We start from the raw sequence: 15972 nt of genomic DNA on the forward strand, positions 1-15972 counted from the left end.
ATTCAGAGAGGCTGTGAATCTTTGGTATTCTTACCTAGAATGCAATGGTTGTGCATTCAATGAGCATATTCAAAGATGATGTTGCTAGATTTTTGGGTGTTGGGGATACCATGGAGTATAGGATTTGGGATTGAAAAGCGAAAGTAGAACTGAATTTGGAAGGTGGTGGGTGGGCAGGGATATGGTGGGGAGGTCATCTATGATCTTGTCCACTGACATAACTGACTGTGCTGGCCATGTGTCGTACTGTAGTTTCTATTTGTTCTGTTCCTGGGCAAATGTCAAGTGTAAAAATAGAGAGTAGAAGAACATGAAAATTGGGAGTAGGAAAGGTAGGATAATCAGATTCTGCACTTATTAGCAGTTACAGATTTATTTTAGAGAAAGCAAAGATTTTAACAAATTCTCTGGAAGATTCTGGGAAATAATGAAGGTCAAGGAACCCGTTATAGGTCCAAACAGTCCTGATCTACAAATGGGCTATCAGATAACTTATTTCTTCTGTTGTCTTCTGTACATAGGGTCTCCAGGATTGCTTGATTTAACAGCTACTATTGTGAAGAAACAAAAAAGCAAAAGGCTCATACTAATCCATCACCTCCACAAAACAGAATATTGAAAAGTCATGTGCAACACTGTGCCACCACAGTAATACGGACAATAATCTGTAACAACCTTTCCACTGCTGACGCCCATTTGCACAAGGACTACAGCAATGCAAGGAAAAAGCCTGCCACCAATACCTTAGACCAGAACCTTGAACCTATTCTTTTAGCAACCATTTAATGTGCCTCTAAGTGCACCATTTGGAATCAATTCCTCGGAATTTTCCTTCAACCAAGTGAGAACATTAAGTTCAGCAGCTTCTACCTCTTTACTAGAAACTGCATAACCTCACATGACTCAAAGATTCTCAAACCGAGTTCAAATGTTACCCATTTGATTTACTTATGGACAGAATGAAATGTAATTGGAAACCTTGGCTCTCGTCAATTTATTTTCCAGATAGCCTCCTTTAAAGGGATTGTCTTTTATACTTCTAAATATCCACTGATGGTAGTAACCACAACGATATGGAAAATCCAACTCTCACGCACCTTAACAATAGAGGGAAGAAGTATCATCTTTTTTCCATTAGAAACTTAGACTACTGGATGTCTGGGAAAGCATAAAGATGGTGGACTGTTCAGCTGAAATGTACTTTCGCTTGGTCTGTGTTTTTTCCAGTTGAAAGTAGGACATGGGAGCCCAATATTCATTTACAAACAGCGAAGGATGAATATTCAGGAACGGCAGAGGTAGGGCAAAAGGAGAGAGAAACACAAGGATTAATCTGGTTAAAGGCATAAAGAGAAAGCTGTGTACAATATATACAGAAAACTGTGCGCAGTGCATGCTAGAAGCTGGGCATGCAACACATCTGAAAACCAGGCACAAAATGTGCCGAAAGCCACGCACAGCGCGTGCCAATAGTCGTGAACAGCGTATGCCAATAGTCGTGAACAGCGCATCCTGAAAACTGTGCACAGTGCAAGCCAACAGTGATGAACAACGCTCGCTGGTAGTAGCAACAGGACACGCTGACAGTCGGGCACAGTGCACGCTAATAACCATGCACAGCGCGTGACGAAGGCTATGCACAGCACATGCCAATAGTCGTGCAAATCACATGCCGAAATCCATGCATAGCGCATCCTGAAAACCATGCACAGTGCACACCCATAGTCATCAACAGCGCTCGCTGATACTACTAAACAACACAGGCTGATAGTTGAGCACAGCACATGCCAAAACCCATGCACAGCGCATCCTGAAAACCGCACACAGTGCACTGATAATGGGAACTGCAGATGCTGGAGAATCCAAGATAACAAAGTGTGGAACTGGATGAACACAGCAGGCCCAGCAGCATCTCAGGAGCACAAAAGCTGACGTTTCAGGCCTTCACCCTTCATCAGAGAAAGGGATGGGGAGCGGGAACTGGAATAAATAGGGAGAGAGGGGGAGGTAGACTGAAGATGGAGAGAAAACAAGATAGGTAGAGAGGGAAGTATAGGTGAGGAGGTAGGGAGGGGATAGGTCAGTCCAGGGAAGATGGACAGGTCAAGGAGGCGGGATGAGGTGGTAGGTAGGAAATGGAGGCGCGGTTTGAGGTGGGAGGAAGGGATGGATGAGAGGAAGAACAGGTTAGGGAAGCAGAGACAGGCTGGGCTGGTTTTGGGATGTGGTGGGGGGAAGTGGGGAAGAACTGGGCTGGTTTTGGGATGCAGTGGGGGAAGGGGAGATTTTGAAGCTTGTGAAGTCCACATTGATGCCATTGGGCTGCAAGGTTCCCAAGTGGAATATGAGTTGCTGTTCCTGCAACCTTCGGGTGGCATCATTGTGGCACTGCAGGAGGCCCATGATGGACATGTCATCTGAGGAATGGGAGGGGGAGTTGAAATGGTTTGCGACTGGGAGGTGCAGTTGTTTGTTGCGAACCGAGCGGAGGTGTTCTCCAAAGCGGTCCCCAAGCCTCCGCTTGGTTTCCCCAATGTAGAGCAAGCCACACCGGGTGCAATGGATACAATATACCACATTGGCAGATGGGCAGGTGAACATCTGCTTTATATGGAAGGTCATCTTGGGGCCTGGTATGGGGGTGAGGGAGGAGGTGTGGGGGCAATTGTAGCACTTCCTACAGTTGCAGGGGAAGGTGCCGGGTGTGGTGGTGTTGGAGGGGAGTGTGGAGCGGACAAGGGAGTCGCGGAGAGAGTGGTCTCTCCGGAAGGAAGACAAGGGTGGGGATGGAAAAATAGCTTGGGTGGTGGGGTCGGATTGTAGATGGCGAAAGTGTTGGAGGATGATATGTTGTATCCGGAGGTTGGTGGGGTGGTATGTGAGGATGAGGGGGATCCTCTGGGGGCGGTTGTGGCGGGGGCGGGGTGTGAGGGCTGTGTTGCGGGAAATGCGGGAGACTCGGTCAAGGCAGTTCTCGACCACTGTGGGGGGAAAGTTGCGGTCCTTGAAGGACGTGGACATCTGGGATGTGCAGGAGTGGAATGCCTCATCCTGGGAGCAGATGCGGTGGAGGCGGAGGAATTGGTAATAGGGGATGGAATTTTTGCAGGAGGGTGGGTGGGAGGGTATTCTAGGTAGCTGTGGGAGTCGGTGGGCTTGAAATGGACATCAGTTTCTAAGTGGTTACCTGAGATGGAGACTGAGAGGTCCAGGACGGTGAGGGATGTGTTGGAGATGGCCCAGGTGAACTTGAGGTTGGGGTGGAAGGTGTTGGTAAAGTGGATGAACTGTTCGAGCTCCTCTGGGGAGCAAGAGGCGGCGCCGATGCAGTCATCAATGTAACGGAGGAAGAGGTGGGGTTTGGGGCCTGTGGTGGTGCGGAAGAGGGACTGTTCCACGTAACCTACAAAGAGGCAGGCATAGCAAGCCCACTGACTCCCACAGCTACCTAGAATACACCTCCTCCCACCCACCCTACTGCAAAAACTCCATCCCCTATTCCCAATTCCTCCGCCTCCGCCGCATCTGCTCCCACGATGAGGCATTCAACTCCCGCACATCCCAGATGTCCATGTTCTTCAAGGACCGCAACTTTCCCCCCACAGTGGTTGAGAACACCCTTGACCGAGTCTCCCGCATTTCCCGCAATACATCCCTCACACCCCACCCCTGCCACAACCGCCCCCAGAGGATCCCCCTCGTTCTCACATACCACCCCACCAACTTCCGGATACAACGCATCATCCTCCAACACTTCTGCCATCTACAATCCAAGCCCACCACACAAGCTATTTTTCCATCCCCACCCTTGTCTGCCTTCCGGAGAGACCAATCTCTCCGCGACTCCCTTGTCCGCTCCACACTCCCCACCAACCCCACCACACCCGGCACCTTCCCCTGCAACTGCAGGAATTGCTACAATTGCCCCCACACCTCCTCCCTCACCCCTATCCCAGGCCCCAAGATGACCTTCCATATCAAGCAGATGTTCACCTGCCCATCTGCCAATGTGATATATTTTATCCATTGCACCCGGTGTGGCTTCCTCTGCATTGGGGAAACCAAGCGGAGGCTTGGGGACCACTTTGCAGAACACCTCTGCTCGGTTCGCAACAAACAACTGCACCTCCCAGTTGCAAACCATTTCAACTCCCCCTCCCATTCCTCAGATGACATGTCCATCATGGGCCTCCTGCAGTGCCACAATGATGCCACCCGAAGGTTGCAGGAACAGCAACTCATATTCCGCTTGGGAACGCTGCTGCCCAATGGCATCAATGTGGACTTCACAAGCTTCAAAATCTCCCCTTCCCCCACTGCATCCCAAAACCAGCCCAGTTCTTCCCTTCCTCCCCACACTGCATCACAAAACCAGCCCAGCTCGTCCCCTCCCCCCACTGCATCCCAAAACAAGCCCAGCCTGTCTCTGCTTCCCTAACTTGTTCTTCCTCTCACTCATCCCTTTCTCCCACCTCAAACCGCACCTCCATTTCCCACCTACCACCTCATCCCGCCTCCTTGACCTGTCCATCTTCCCTGGACTGACCTATCCCCTCCCTACCTCCTCACCTATACTCTCCTCTCCACCTATCTTCTTTACTCTCCATCTTCGGTCCGCCTCCCCCTCTCTCCCTATTTATTCCAGTTCCCTCCCCCCATCCCCCTCTCTGATGAAGGGCCAAGGCCCGAAACGTCAGCTTTTGTGCTCCTGAGATGCTGCTTGGTCTGCTGTGTTCATCCAGCTCCACACTTTGTTATCACAGTGCACTGATAGTTGTGCACAGCGCATGCCGAAAGCCATGCACAGCGCATGCCAACAGTTGTGCACAGTGCATGTTGAAAGCTGTGCTCAGCTCACTTTGAAAGCTGTGTCTTCACAGCAAATGCTGAAAGCCATGAACAGCGCATTCCAATAGTCATGCACAGTGTAAATTGAAAATGCGTACAAACAGCACATGCTAAAAGTTGTGTGCACTGCATGTTCAAAGATGTGAGCAACATACATAGAAACCTTTAACACATGCAGAAATCCATTCACAATTGCTTGACAAACTTAACTTTTACCCAAGATGAATACATGAAACTTCTATCTGTATTTTAGAGATAACTTTAGGTAAAATGCACATTCAAAGAAACAGATGTTTAAAAATAAAGCATTTCACTTGCTGTGAGGAAGAGATCATGTCACGATGTGCGCTCCGGTTCACTTGAAACCATTGCGTAAAATAGAAATTCAAAAATTTGAACACTGCAGACATCAGAGTTAAAAGAAAAATATGTGCCTGTGCACAATAAAATGCACAGGGTGAAATGAGCTGTCATCATTTCAGCCAGGAAATGCCAAGTTTCAAAGAGTCTGAATACTGTGAAATGTGCCTGGACATGACAAAAAACATCTTGAATACGTAAAATCTGTTTATGAATGGATGAAACGTCCCCGGTGCATGGCCAAAATGTGCCTCTACAAAATCTTTATGCCCGCATGCTGAAAAATCAGGGTATTATCCAGCACAGGCTGTTAAATAGCAAGTAACATTTGTATCCCGTAAGTGCCAAGTAATAATCCTCCATTCTGCTTTGACAGGTTCTGAGATGGATGATAAATATGATGTACATGCTTCGTTACAAGCATGGCATGTCATTCTCAAAAGGTGTGTAATGCATTGATAGGAGGGTTATGTGCTCCCTCTAGTGCCCTGATTTCCTCCCTGCATGTTCCTGTCAAAGTCTCTCAATGCTACTGGTACCATCCCAAACCAGCCTACTGGTGGATCACATCACCATCTCCCGTGAGCCAGTGGGGAGTTGACTGTTCAGGGATGTTTTGAAAATATCCCCAAGTTGTGTCCGTAACCTTCCTGTGAGCCTCTTACCACAACCTAGTTCCAAGTAGAGCGGTTGCTTTCGGATCCCGATGTCAGGAGAATGAACATGTGAAGATCTGGTTTTGAGCGATGCTGGGCAAATTAGCTGTGATAACAAGGTGCAAGGTGTACAGCTGGATGAACATAGCAGGTCAAGCAGCATCAGTGGAGCAGGAAGGCTGACGTTTCAGGCCTAGACCCTTCTTCGGCTTTGTGGTGGGGTTAAAATTGTTTCAGAGACAGTAGGAACTGCAGATGCTGGAGAATCTGAGATAATAAGGTGTAGAGCTGGATGAACACAGTAGGCCAAACAGCATTTGAGGAGCAGGAGGCAAGAAACTTCAGCCTTCCTGCTCCCCTGATGCTGCTTGGCCTGCTATGTTCATCCAGCTCTACACCTTGTTGTCTCAGATTCTCCAGCATCTGCAGTTCCTACTATTTCTGAAACAAATTAGCTGTGAGGTGGCTTCATACCATCCTCCAAATCCAACGGCAAGGCAATCCAATAGCAGCGTCATCTCCAACCAGAGAGAATCTAACAATATCCTTTTGATATTGAATGGTCTTAACTTGTTAAATTCCCAACCATCAACATGCTGGGGGTTTATTATTAATGAAAAATTTTACTGGTCCAGTTCCATCAACACTGTGGATACAAAAACAGGACAGAAGCTGGGAATTCTGCAGTGAGTAACTTCTCTCTAGTCCCATGGTTTTTTCATGATCTGCAAAGGCGCAAGTCAAGTATGTGATGGAAGATTTCCCACTTGCCTAAATGAGTCAAAATGCAACAATTCCCCTGTCTAACAACACCGTTACCTCTACCACATCAGTGTAATGATCCAAGGCTTCATTGTCAGCTTCATTGTTCACTTTCAGCTTCTCAAGTAAAATGTGGATAGAAAAGAAGTGCTGGCAACTTCAATGAAGATCAGATTCCCATGAATGGATAAACATACAAGAAAGGGTGGTAGGGGGTAGTGGCATGGCAAAGAGAGGTTGATGGGAAACTTCGGAGTTGACGCTGTGGGTTGAGAAGGGAATATAATGCTGAAGACACTCTGATGAGCAACAAGTAAGACCAGTAACTATGAGGGTGCTCCACTGGAACTGAATAACGAAGGAGAGGGACCGAAGAACTTGGCTGATCATGCCCAACACTGTGGAGTCATCCAATAAAGAACATATCAGACCATCACGGACAGGAAGCACATTGTATATGACTGAGTGATCATTCTTGACCGAAAGCAAGACTCTGTAGATCTGGCAGTAGAGTTTTTGAGAATCCTTGGGGAATAGGGTTGAGTAACTGGCACGAAAAGGTTTTTGAAGAGATTAGTAATCATGTTGAATGAGACGGCTAATAGAGAGAGGCGGATATGACATTTGGACTTTCTGGCACATTAAGGGAATGTTAGCTTTCACAACGAACAGATTCCAAGACAGATAGGAGGAAGGAAAATAAAAATAGCGAGTTCACTGGCAAAGTGAGATGTAAAAGGGAATCTTTTCCTAAATAACAGAGATTTACATAAGACAAGTTCTTAAGCTGAAGCAAGCAATAATAGGGTACAAAAGAATCCCCAGTAAAAATGGGAGATCAGGAGTTGAGAAAATGATTTGTAAGTTGTTGCATCAAGCTGCTGAATGATCAGCCATGAGAAGCGAGGTCCAGTTTGGAGAGAGTAAAATAGCAAAGAAATTTTGAAATGAGTCGTATTCAGATAACAAATAAAAAGAGCAACAAGATAGCCAATAAACAGTGACAACTGATCCAGTACAGGTAAGTCTAGGTTCAAAGCTACAAGTGGCAATATCTGTTTAAAATGGAGATAAGCAGAGGTGTAGGTGTGAGATCAGGAGCCTGGAATACCAAAGACTAAGGAGCTGAATAATTCAGGGAGCCTAGAGAGGCAACTATGTTGTTGGACAACATGAAATACCAGTCCAGAATGGTGAGAAAGATCAGAAAGCGAAATGCAGAGTAGGACAAAGTTAATGGTCACAAGAGCTTAACAATAGCAAACATCATGAACATTGGCAGTCCAGCAGATATAAAATCTGCAGCTACAGCACTGGATAAAAGGCAGTAGTATAATGGAACCAATATGTGAGGCAAGAAGTCTATCCTGTAAATTAAGACTGAAGGAAATGTTATTTCTAATAAATATATTAGAAAATATACTGGGTTTCATTAATTGCTGAACTTAGGGATCAATATACACAAAATTAAAAGGGAGAGTTTAACTATTGATGTTTAAATTCCACTCTGCATTTGAGCCTACTTTTAAAGACTATTTTAGGAAATCGAGATGTTCCCACACCCCAAAAATGGGAGGGGTTCAAGAAGGCATTTCAGCACCATCTTCTCCAGGGAAACAAATGCTGGCCCAGCCAGCAATACCCACATCCCACAAATGAATAAAAAAAAGTTTTAAAAAGAATCAGGTCCCTAATATAGCTGTGTAACTTCAAGGGCTTAACCTCAGTTTGGAACACTACCGTTTGCTTCACACAAATGACAACCAGTGTATTGCTGGCACACAATTCATTTGGGACAGAAATAGAAGCAGCATATGTTACTTACTGGCCCTTTGTCTTTTTAGGCACCGGAATACTAATGGCAAGTGAAGCTACCGTCCACTCCATACCTCCCTCAGAGGAAGCACTCAGGATCTGAGTTTCACTGCATAGGCCTGGTACCACTGCATGCCATTCCATTCCCACCCCATACCTGCCCAAATTACACCTGCAGAAATTTGCAGCCAAACTTCCCCTCCTGCAGAAATCTGCCAATCACAGAACGCGTGGATTTTTTCTGCGATTGTGTCATTCGAAAAGTAACATCTCATTCCACATATGTGTACACTTTTTAAATTTTGCAGTTAATCAATCTATTGTGTGCCAAACAACTGTGAATTTAGTCAGATGCAAAGCAAGATTTCCTCCATGACCTATTTTTTGCTTATTAACTGAACAAAAAAAATACAATCATGGCCAATTGCAATGTATTACACATTCAGATAGCAATTGATATTTTTTACTGTTAATTTTTGACACAATACACTGTTCATTACTGGTACCTGAAGTTTTTCCGTTGCTGTTGGCCAAAGTTGCCTACAAAGCACTTTTTTAACTACATCTGGAAGGAGGCTGATTGTTATTAGCAGGATAATCCCTAACCAGGCCGGCCCTGTTGAAAGCATCTGCATGAAGACATAGTACATTCTCTGGTAATTCAGAAAAGGCCTGAGAAGAAAATAAACATCATGAAGGAAAAGCAAAGGCAAAATAATGTTATTCAAAGACAAGAAGATGAAATTAATCTAAAAGTATAAATTGAGCCTATCCCTCAAGAATTGCAGCGATTCAAAAATGCAGCTCATCATCACAATCATCTCAAGATTAATTCAGAATTGAGGTACAATAAACGTTGGCTGAGCCCAACAACATCCACATCCCATAAACACATAAAAGAGAAGCCTAACATGAGACGGGAGAACGTCAGCCAATCTGATTAATAAACCCATGTGGGCAAACTCTCAGTTTGCATGGGGTTGGGGTCTGCAGCAATTTGTACAAGACCACGAGACTGGTCACACAGCAGGGGGATGGCTGCTGATTGCTTACCGTCTGCCCTGACTTCAGGTCCCCTCGCACCTCTCTGAACTCAAATTCCAGAGATCTCCCACCCTGTTCACCCCAAAAAAACACTTTTCCTCATGGAACTCCATTCTGGGATTACATGGAGGGGGCTGAGGTTATGGAGCTGCCAACCTGTGACTGGCCAGCAGAACTTTCTGACCCCCAACAGAAAGTTCACCAGCAACCAATCAGCTGCTTGGTTGCTGCAAGATCCAGATCCCTTCTTCACTTTGGTAGCTAACGGTTTCCATCTTGGAAATTCTTCTTCTCTCAGACTTAGTCCGAAAATGGAAATCCTGTCATGTTGTTATCTCACACCTCAGGATGAAACAAAGTTAGATGAAACAAATATCTTTTGTTATTTTTTAAAGTGAGCCTATTCTCTATTCTTCTGAAAACATTCATTATGTTAAGGGAAACATTCATTCAAAGGTTTTGTTTCACTTTCAGCCTGTATTTACACACACTTACCAGATAATACCTCCCCACAGGAAAGAAAAGATGATGTAAAAGAGCAGTGAACCCCACATTACGAAGTGGTTTACCCATGTCCAATGATGAGTATCTAGTGCAAGCTGTGAAAACAGAAACATCACACACTTATAACCAGCCAACCATCAGGATAGAACTTCAGACATAAAACACTAGGGTAGTTAAGGAGAGGAACAGAGACAGATTTCTGTATTCAGCCTATATTCCTTTATCAAGGAAACATTTAGCTAATTAAGTTCAGGAAATACTGAATTTTAATGAGGTTTTCATTTCACATCCTCACTCAGTAAGTAGTTGAATAAAATAGAAATCTGTCGGAATACAAAGCATGAAATTTATGACAATTAACTGAATAGAAGCCAAACAAATCCACTTGGGACAGGCTTGTTGAAAGTTTAGAAATTTCTTTTTAGAAACACAGTCTTCCCATTACACAACAGGATATATTGCAATAACAGGAATGTATAAAGGAAATTAACGCTGGTGCAATTTACTCAAGACAGTGCTGAGGGCACATTTGCTCATTGATGGAAAGGTACAGAACTGGTGAGGCAAAATATCCCAGCAGGTGGCACAAAGTCAGCAATGTTGAAAACAAGATAACAAGGTGTGGAGCTGGATGAACACAGCAGGCCAAGCAGCATCTTAGGAACAGGGAAACTCACGTTTTGGGCCTCGACCTCTGATGAAGGGTCTAGGCCCGAAACGTCAGCTTTCCTGCTCCTAAGATGCTGCTTGGCCTGCTGCGTTCATCCAGCTCCACACTTTGTTATCTTGGATTCTCCAGCATCTGCAGTTCCTATTACCTCTAAAGTGATAAACAATTTGGTTAATAAACGGCTTCAAGGCCACACAGGCCAGCTGATAAAATCTCAGACGCATATGGCATGCAAATTCTAATGCAGAGAACTGTGACCTGAAATACATTTTTGTGACAAGGAAGATGAGAGGCAATATAAAATAAATGATCCCATTTGAAAGGCTGAGACCTTTAAGCATTTATACACAAATCTTTGAAGGAAATGGGGTACCCATACAGGATTGTTAAGGAAGCCATGTAGGATTCATTGCTTTCCACAAATAGAAGGAATTATGCTAAACTTTGGCAATCAGCTGATTATAGCTCATCTGGAACACCGTGCAGTCAATTTTCGGCACTACACTACACTGGAAAATTTGGCAAAGCCTTGGAGAGGAAGAGGGCGCATAAGTTCAGTTCCCTTGGAAGGTGCAAAACTTCAACCAGACACAGCAGCTTTTCTGGTGACCAGTGCCACATTCTCCACTCAACCCTTATCGATTGTCCAATTCTCTGCCAACACTCACCCACTACCCCAATTTCTCCCATCCTCTACCCAGGGCACCATTCTCCCCCTGCCTCTCATCCAATGCTCCTTCTCAGAGCCTCCATTCACCATCCCAACCTCCAAAAGCTGGTCAGAAATCCTTGGATCTCTTGAAAGCAAGGAATGCGGAGGTGTTTGTCTCTTGTCCTGCAATCATTACAGCAGTGGATCGGAATTGTGGAGTTTCTTTTGGATAATGCCTCTCAGTGAGTTTCTTGCTGATCTCTCTGCCGATAAATAGAATGCTTGTTGGGTCGCTGGTTCCATTTCTCCCTGCATATCTTTGTGTTTCTCCAGTTTGATCTGTCTGTGCCAGTGATCATGTCAGTGCTCTTCCTCAGTGGGGTCCAATCCTCAGCCTTTACCGGAATTGTTACACTGCTCGGACAGTCTTTTTTTTAATATGATGTGACTACTTGCAAGCTCCAAGTGAAAGAAGAGGAGATATGGGATTTGAATACATAAAGGAGCAGATTTGCTGTGTGCAACTTTTACTCAAGACAGTGCTGAGGGCACATTTGCTCGTTGATGGAAAGAGACTGAATTGGTGAGACAAAATATCCCAGCTCTACAAATGGAGGAAAAGAGAGCAGCAAGGGAACAAATTGAGAAGTTCAGTTTGGTGTCTACTCTGTATATTTATATTTTTCCTAAGCTTTTTGTGCACAGCACAATTCCTGCAGACAGAAAAGATAAAAAATGGAATGACTAGGAGCTGTACAAAGTAGCTATGATAAGATTATGGAAGTAGAAATGGGGCATAGTCCACAATCCATACACCACAGTTAGATCAGGCATTATTTTACTGAATGGGGAAGCAGCTAAACAGCCTAATCCTGTTCCTATTTCTTATCATTTTTTTTAAGTTTGCAGGCTCATACCAAGTGTTAAAAACAAACATACCTTAAGAGTTACTGTAAATACCAGAACAGTGAAAACTAAGGTCCCAAATGTCCAATTTCCAAACATCTGAAAATATAAAATTTACAAATTTAGATCAAATCAGTCAGCAAAGTTATACATTGAACTGCAGCATGCCCACTCCTGATACACACCAAAAACAAATGGACTGTTTCAAAATAGTCCATGCACTTCCATTACAAAGCCAACAATTCTACATTAATACATCAATATGCATTTGAAAAGTTGTGGGTGGTGATTGTAAACTTGGGAAAGTGTTTTTGATTGGGCAAGGAATGACATTACCATAAAACAAGACTGATATCATCAATTTAAAGTCTAGGGAATATTAACTTTTTCCTGTTATTCACACCTTGTGGGTAAATAATGCAGTTGTTTAGAGGTGGCTAAATTGTTGCCAGAGACAGGCAAAGGAAGGGCAGTTAATAAAGTCATGTATTGATTACAGCACAGGATGCTATTCAGCCCATTGTGATGTTGTGACACTCTTTGGGAGTAATTCACTTTACGCCATTACTTCCTTTGCCAATTAGCTTAAACGTGTGGCCTCTTGTTCACAATCCTTCCACCAATGATTTTCTCCCTCCCTCTACCTAGAATCTTCATGATTCTGAAAACTTCTATTAAATCCACCATCCAAAGAAAACAGTCCCAATTTTTCAAATATCTATGTAACTGAAATTCCTTATCACTGGAACCATTTTCATGAATCTTTTCAGCATTCTGCCCAAAGTCTTTGCCTCTTTCCTAAAGTTTGGTTCCCAGAACTGGATACGTTTGGTGGAGTAATGATTTATACAAAGTTATCATAACTTCCTCACTCTTGTACTCTGTGTCTCTTTTGATAAAGCCTAGGGATCCAAATATTATATTAACTGAGTTTTCAATCTGTTCTGCCACTTACAATGATTTATACAAATATATACGCAGTTTCCACTGCTCCTGAACCCTGTTCAGAATGATACATTTACATTGTCTGTCTCTGTACTCTTCATATCAAAACGCATGAATTCGCACTTCTCCGCATTAAATTTCATCTGCTACTTTATCTGCCCATCCACAAACATATCTATGTGCTTTTGCAGTTCTACAGTATGCTCCTCATGATTCATGATACTTTCAAGCTTCCTTGCATTGTCTGGCTGCCCACCTGAGACAGGTGGACACAGGGATTACCTAGCTGCCCACCTGGGATGGATGGATGGACCTGGCTACCCATTGACATGGGTGACAGAGCTTGTTAGCCCATGATAGATATTCAGCTGTAGGTACTCAGCTGCAGCTAGGCCAAAGTCAGATTGTTTTGGAGGCCTTACATTTTGGCTGGATTTGGAAACGGTGGGAAAAAGTTCAACGATGCCTCATGGGTGGGAGGCTAAATCCGCAAGGGCATAATACATCATTTGTACGGTATTCATGTAGCCAACACCACCCCCACACTGCGTATTTTGAGTCAGCTATTGTCAAAAAAAAATGGTCCTAGTATGACCATTGGTGCACATTATTGCCTTACTAAGGAGGATTGTAACTGGGTACGGTGGTGCCTTGGCTACCTAAAATCATGGGGTTTGCTAAACAGTCAGGTAGAAATGGAGCTGGAATAAAGCTTTACGTTTTCCCATCGGCGGTAATGGAGGAAAATGGGTGAATACTGACCATCTCTCACTATAGAAAGATAATTTGATTTGAAACATAGCCCATGTTATTTACCATGAACAGCATCTGGAGCTCAGTTCACTGCATAACTTGAGTGAAGTGTTTAGACCAAAGTCATTACAGAGGAATGTCCTGAATTACAGTCTGTAGGGTGTGTGGAGTAAGATGGTCAATGTTTCATGTAGTTTTTCCATTGTTTCAGACTCTGGATTGTAATCACGTACTAAGGGCTTTAATCTCACCCCACCAAGAGATTAACTCAAACCTTCTCTTGTCCATTTCTATTATCCAAAGCTTCTCTTGCCATGTCTCTGACAAGTCTCTGCATCAGATTGGATAATCTACTTAACAAATGTGCAGGGGAGAACATTAAATATGTATGTGAAAAAAATTAAGATTACAACCACTACCCAACCCACTAACACCTTTGAGAACAGAGTTTACTAAGAAGTAATCACATCAGTCAGAAAGTGTCCGATGTATTTTTGTCCAAAAATGAGATAAAGACAAGGTGAAAGAAAGATCTTACCATATTCAAGTTGGCCCTCATTAGCTGGTGTTAGAAAGAGAAGCAAAAAGCAAAAGCAAAAAAATACAAGACAGAAAGTAAACAAACAAGGCAAAAAAAAAGCACAGAATTGTTTAAGTAAATTAACAGGGCATTAAAGCCAAAACAGAAATATTACTGAGTGACTAACATAGCAAAAAAGAGAGCAGGTAATGGTCAGAGTAAATTATATACTCCCTGGGCAAGTATAAAACCATCTTAATGTCGACGAAAACGTGTAAATTGTAAAATTGAATGTGTCATTAAATAACCTATTATAATATTAACAATAGATTGCTATAATAATAAAATTGGCAAATAAAGGGAGTGGTAAACTTTTAGAGCTAGATCAACTTGTACCTGCATATTTGAGAAGGTGTACTAACCTGTCCATTGCTGGTCATGGTTGAATTATCAAATATAAAGTAAGCACCAAAGAAAAACACCACAGCATCAAATACTCCCAGGAAAGTCCAGTAAATGAATGATTTCCAACACAATAAGGAATTTTTGGCAACATCCCTGGTAGTTGAGAAGAGAAGGATTAATTCTGCATTTGTTTGCTCAGGAAGTTCAATTGAACTGTACATTTACGTGACAACTTTGTACTTTTGACTTCAGCAGTACCTTTCATTCTGCAGTATTTTAATTTGATCTTGGTTCTTAAGTAGAACTGTCAAGGCCTCTATTATTGTTTTGAACAACTGTGTAATTTTCTAAGGATATTAAAAATCATTGACATGTGGGTCTTGTCTCAAGGAAAGCCTAGGCCAGTGTAAGTTAAGAGAAAGCTCCATCTCTAACAGGCATTAATTAACCAGATGGCTATTAGTAAAAACTGTTCTGCTTTCATGATCATCGTTCTTCACTGTAGCCCCAAAATGAACTGTTCTAATGAATTCAGTTCTGCAACTTGTCTTGGCAAGATTTTAACTTAAAACCTAGTGCAGGACTTGCCATAGGGGAGGCCACAACCCAGCTGAAATTTCAGGGTCGTGAACTCTGAGGCAGAGTGAATATTAGAAACAGAGCACGATTTACGATGCAGTTTCAAATCTTCACAATTTTTAAAACAGGCGCCATGACCTAAATGACTCAACATGGAGGCCTTACTCCTACAGAAATAAAGACAATAGGCCTTATGTGTTTTAATATAAAAAATCTCCCTGAAATGATCAATTCCACACGCCTCTCATTATTATATCGCTGCATTTCATCTCACAGCTCCATGCCTCACTTGTACACAAACTGCTCCCAGTCCTCAGTTCTCTTCCGTTCTCTTGGCTGCCATAACTCCTTGATAATTAAAGCGGATACTACAACACTAACATTAATTAAGTGATATAAGTGTTTGATTAAAGTAGACTTCTTTTTGAATACATCAAATCCACATCATTAGGCCATGCCTAACTTGTCACAGTGCTTCCAGCCCTGAAAACAAAACACATTGCAAAGTATACTTCATTGCACCACTGTTTCACAATTCCTTGACTCAATTACA

General features: G+C 43.3%; 1 protein-coding gene across 2 annotated transcripts in view; it reads right to left on the bottom strand.

Moving 5' to 3' along the window:
- atp11a (ATPase phospholipid transporting 11A) overlaps nucleotides 1-15972 on the bottom strand; it is a 132485-nt gene that overhangs the window by 11993 nt on the left and 104520 nt on the right. For both annotated transcript variants that reach the window (XM_059646437.1, XM_059646438.1), the window contains 5 exons: nucleotides 14858-14993; nucleotides 14454-14477; nucleotides 12251-12316; nucleotides 9981-10084; nucleotides 8948-9113 (listed from right to left, as the gene is read on the bottom strand). In XM_059646437.1, coding sequence (XP_059502420.1) covers nucleotides 8948-9113; nucleotides 9981-10084; nucleotides 12251-12316; nucleotides 14454-14477; nucleotides 14858-14993 — 496 coding nt within the window. The remainder of the gene's footprint in view (nucleotides 1-8947; nucleotides 9114-9980; nucleotides 10085-12250; nucleotides 12317-14453; nucleotides 14478-14857; nucleotides 14994-15972) is intronic.

The sequence above is a fragment of the Stegostoma tigrinum genome, chromosome 6 (assembly GCF_030684315.1).
Source record: "Stegostoma tigrinum isolate sSteTig4 chromosome 6, sSteTig4.hap1, whole genome shotgun sequence".
NCBI lineage: Eukaryota > Metazoa > Chordata > Chondrichthyes > Orectolobiformes > Stegostomatidae > Stegostoma > Stegostoma tigrinum.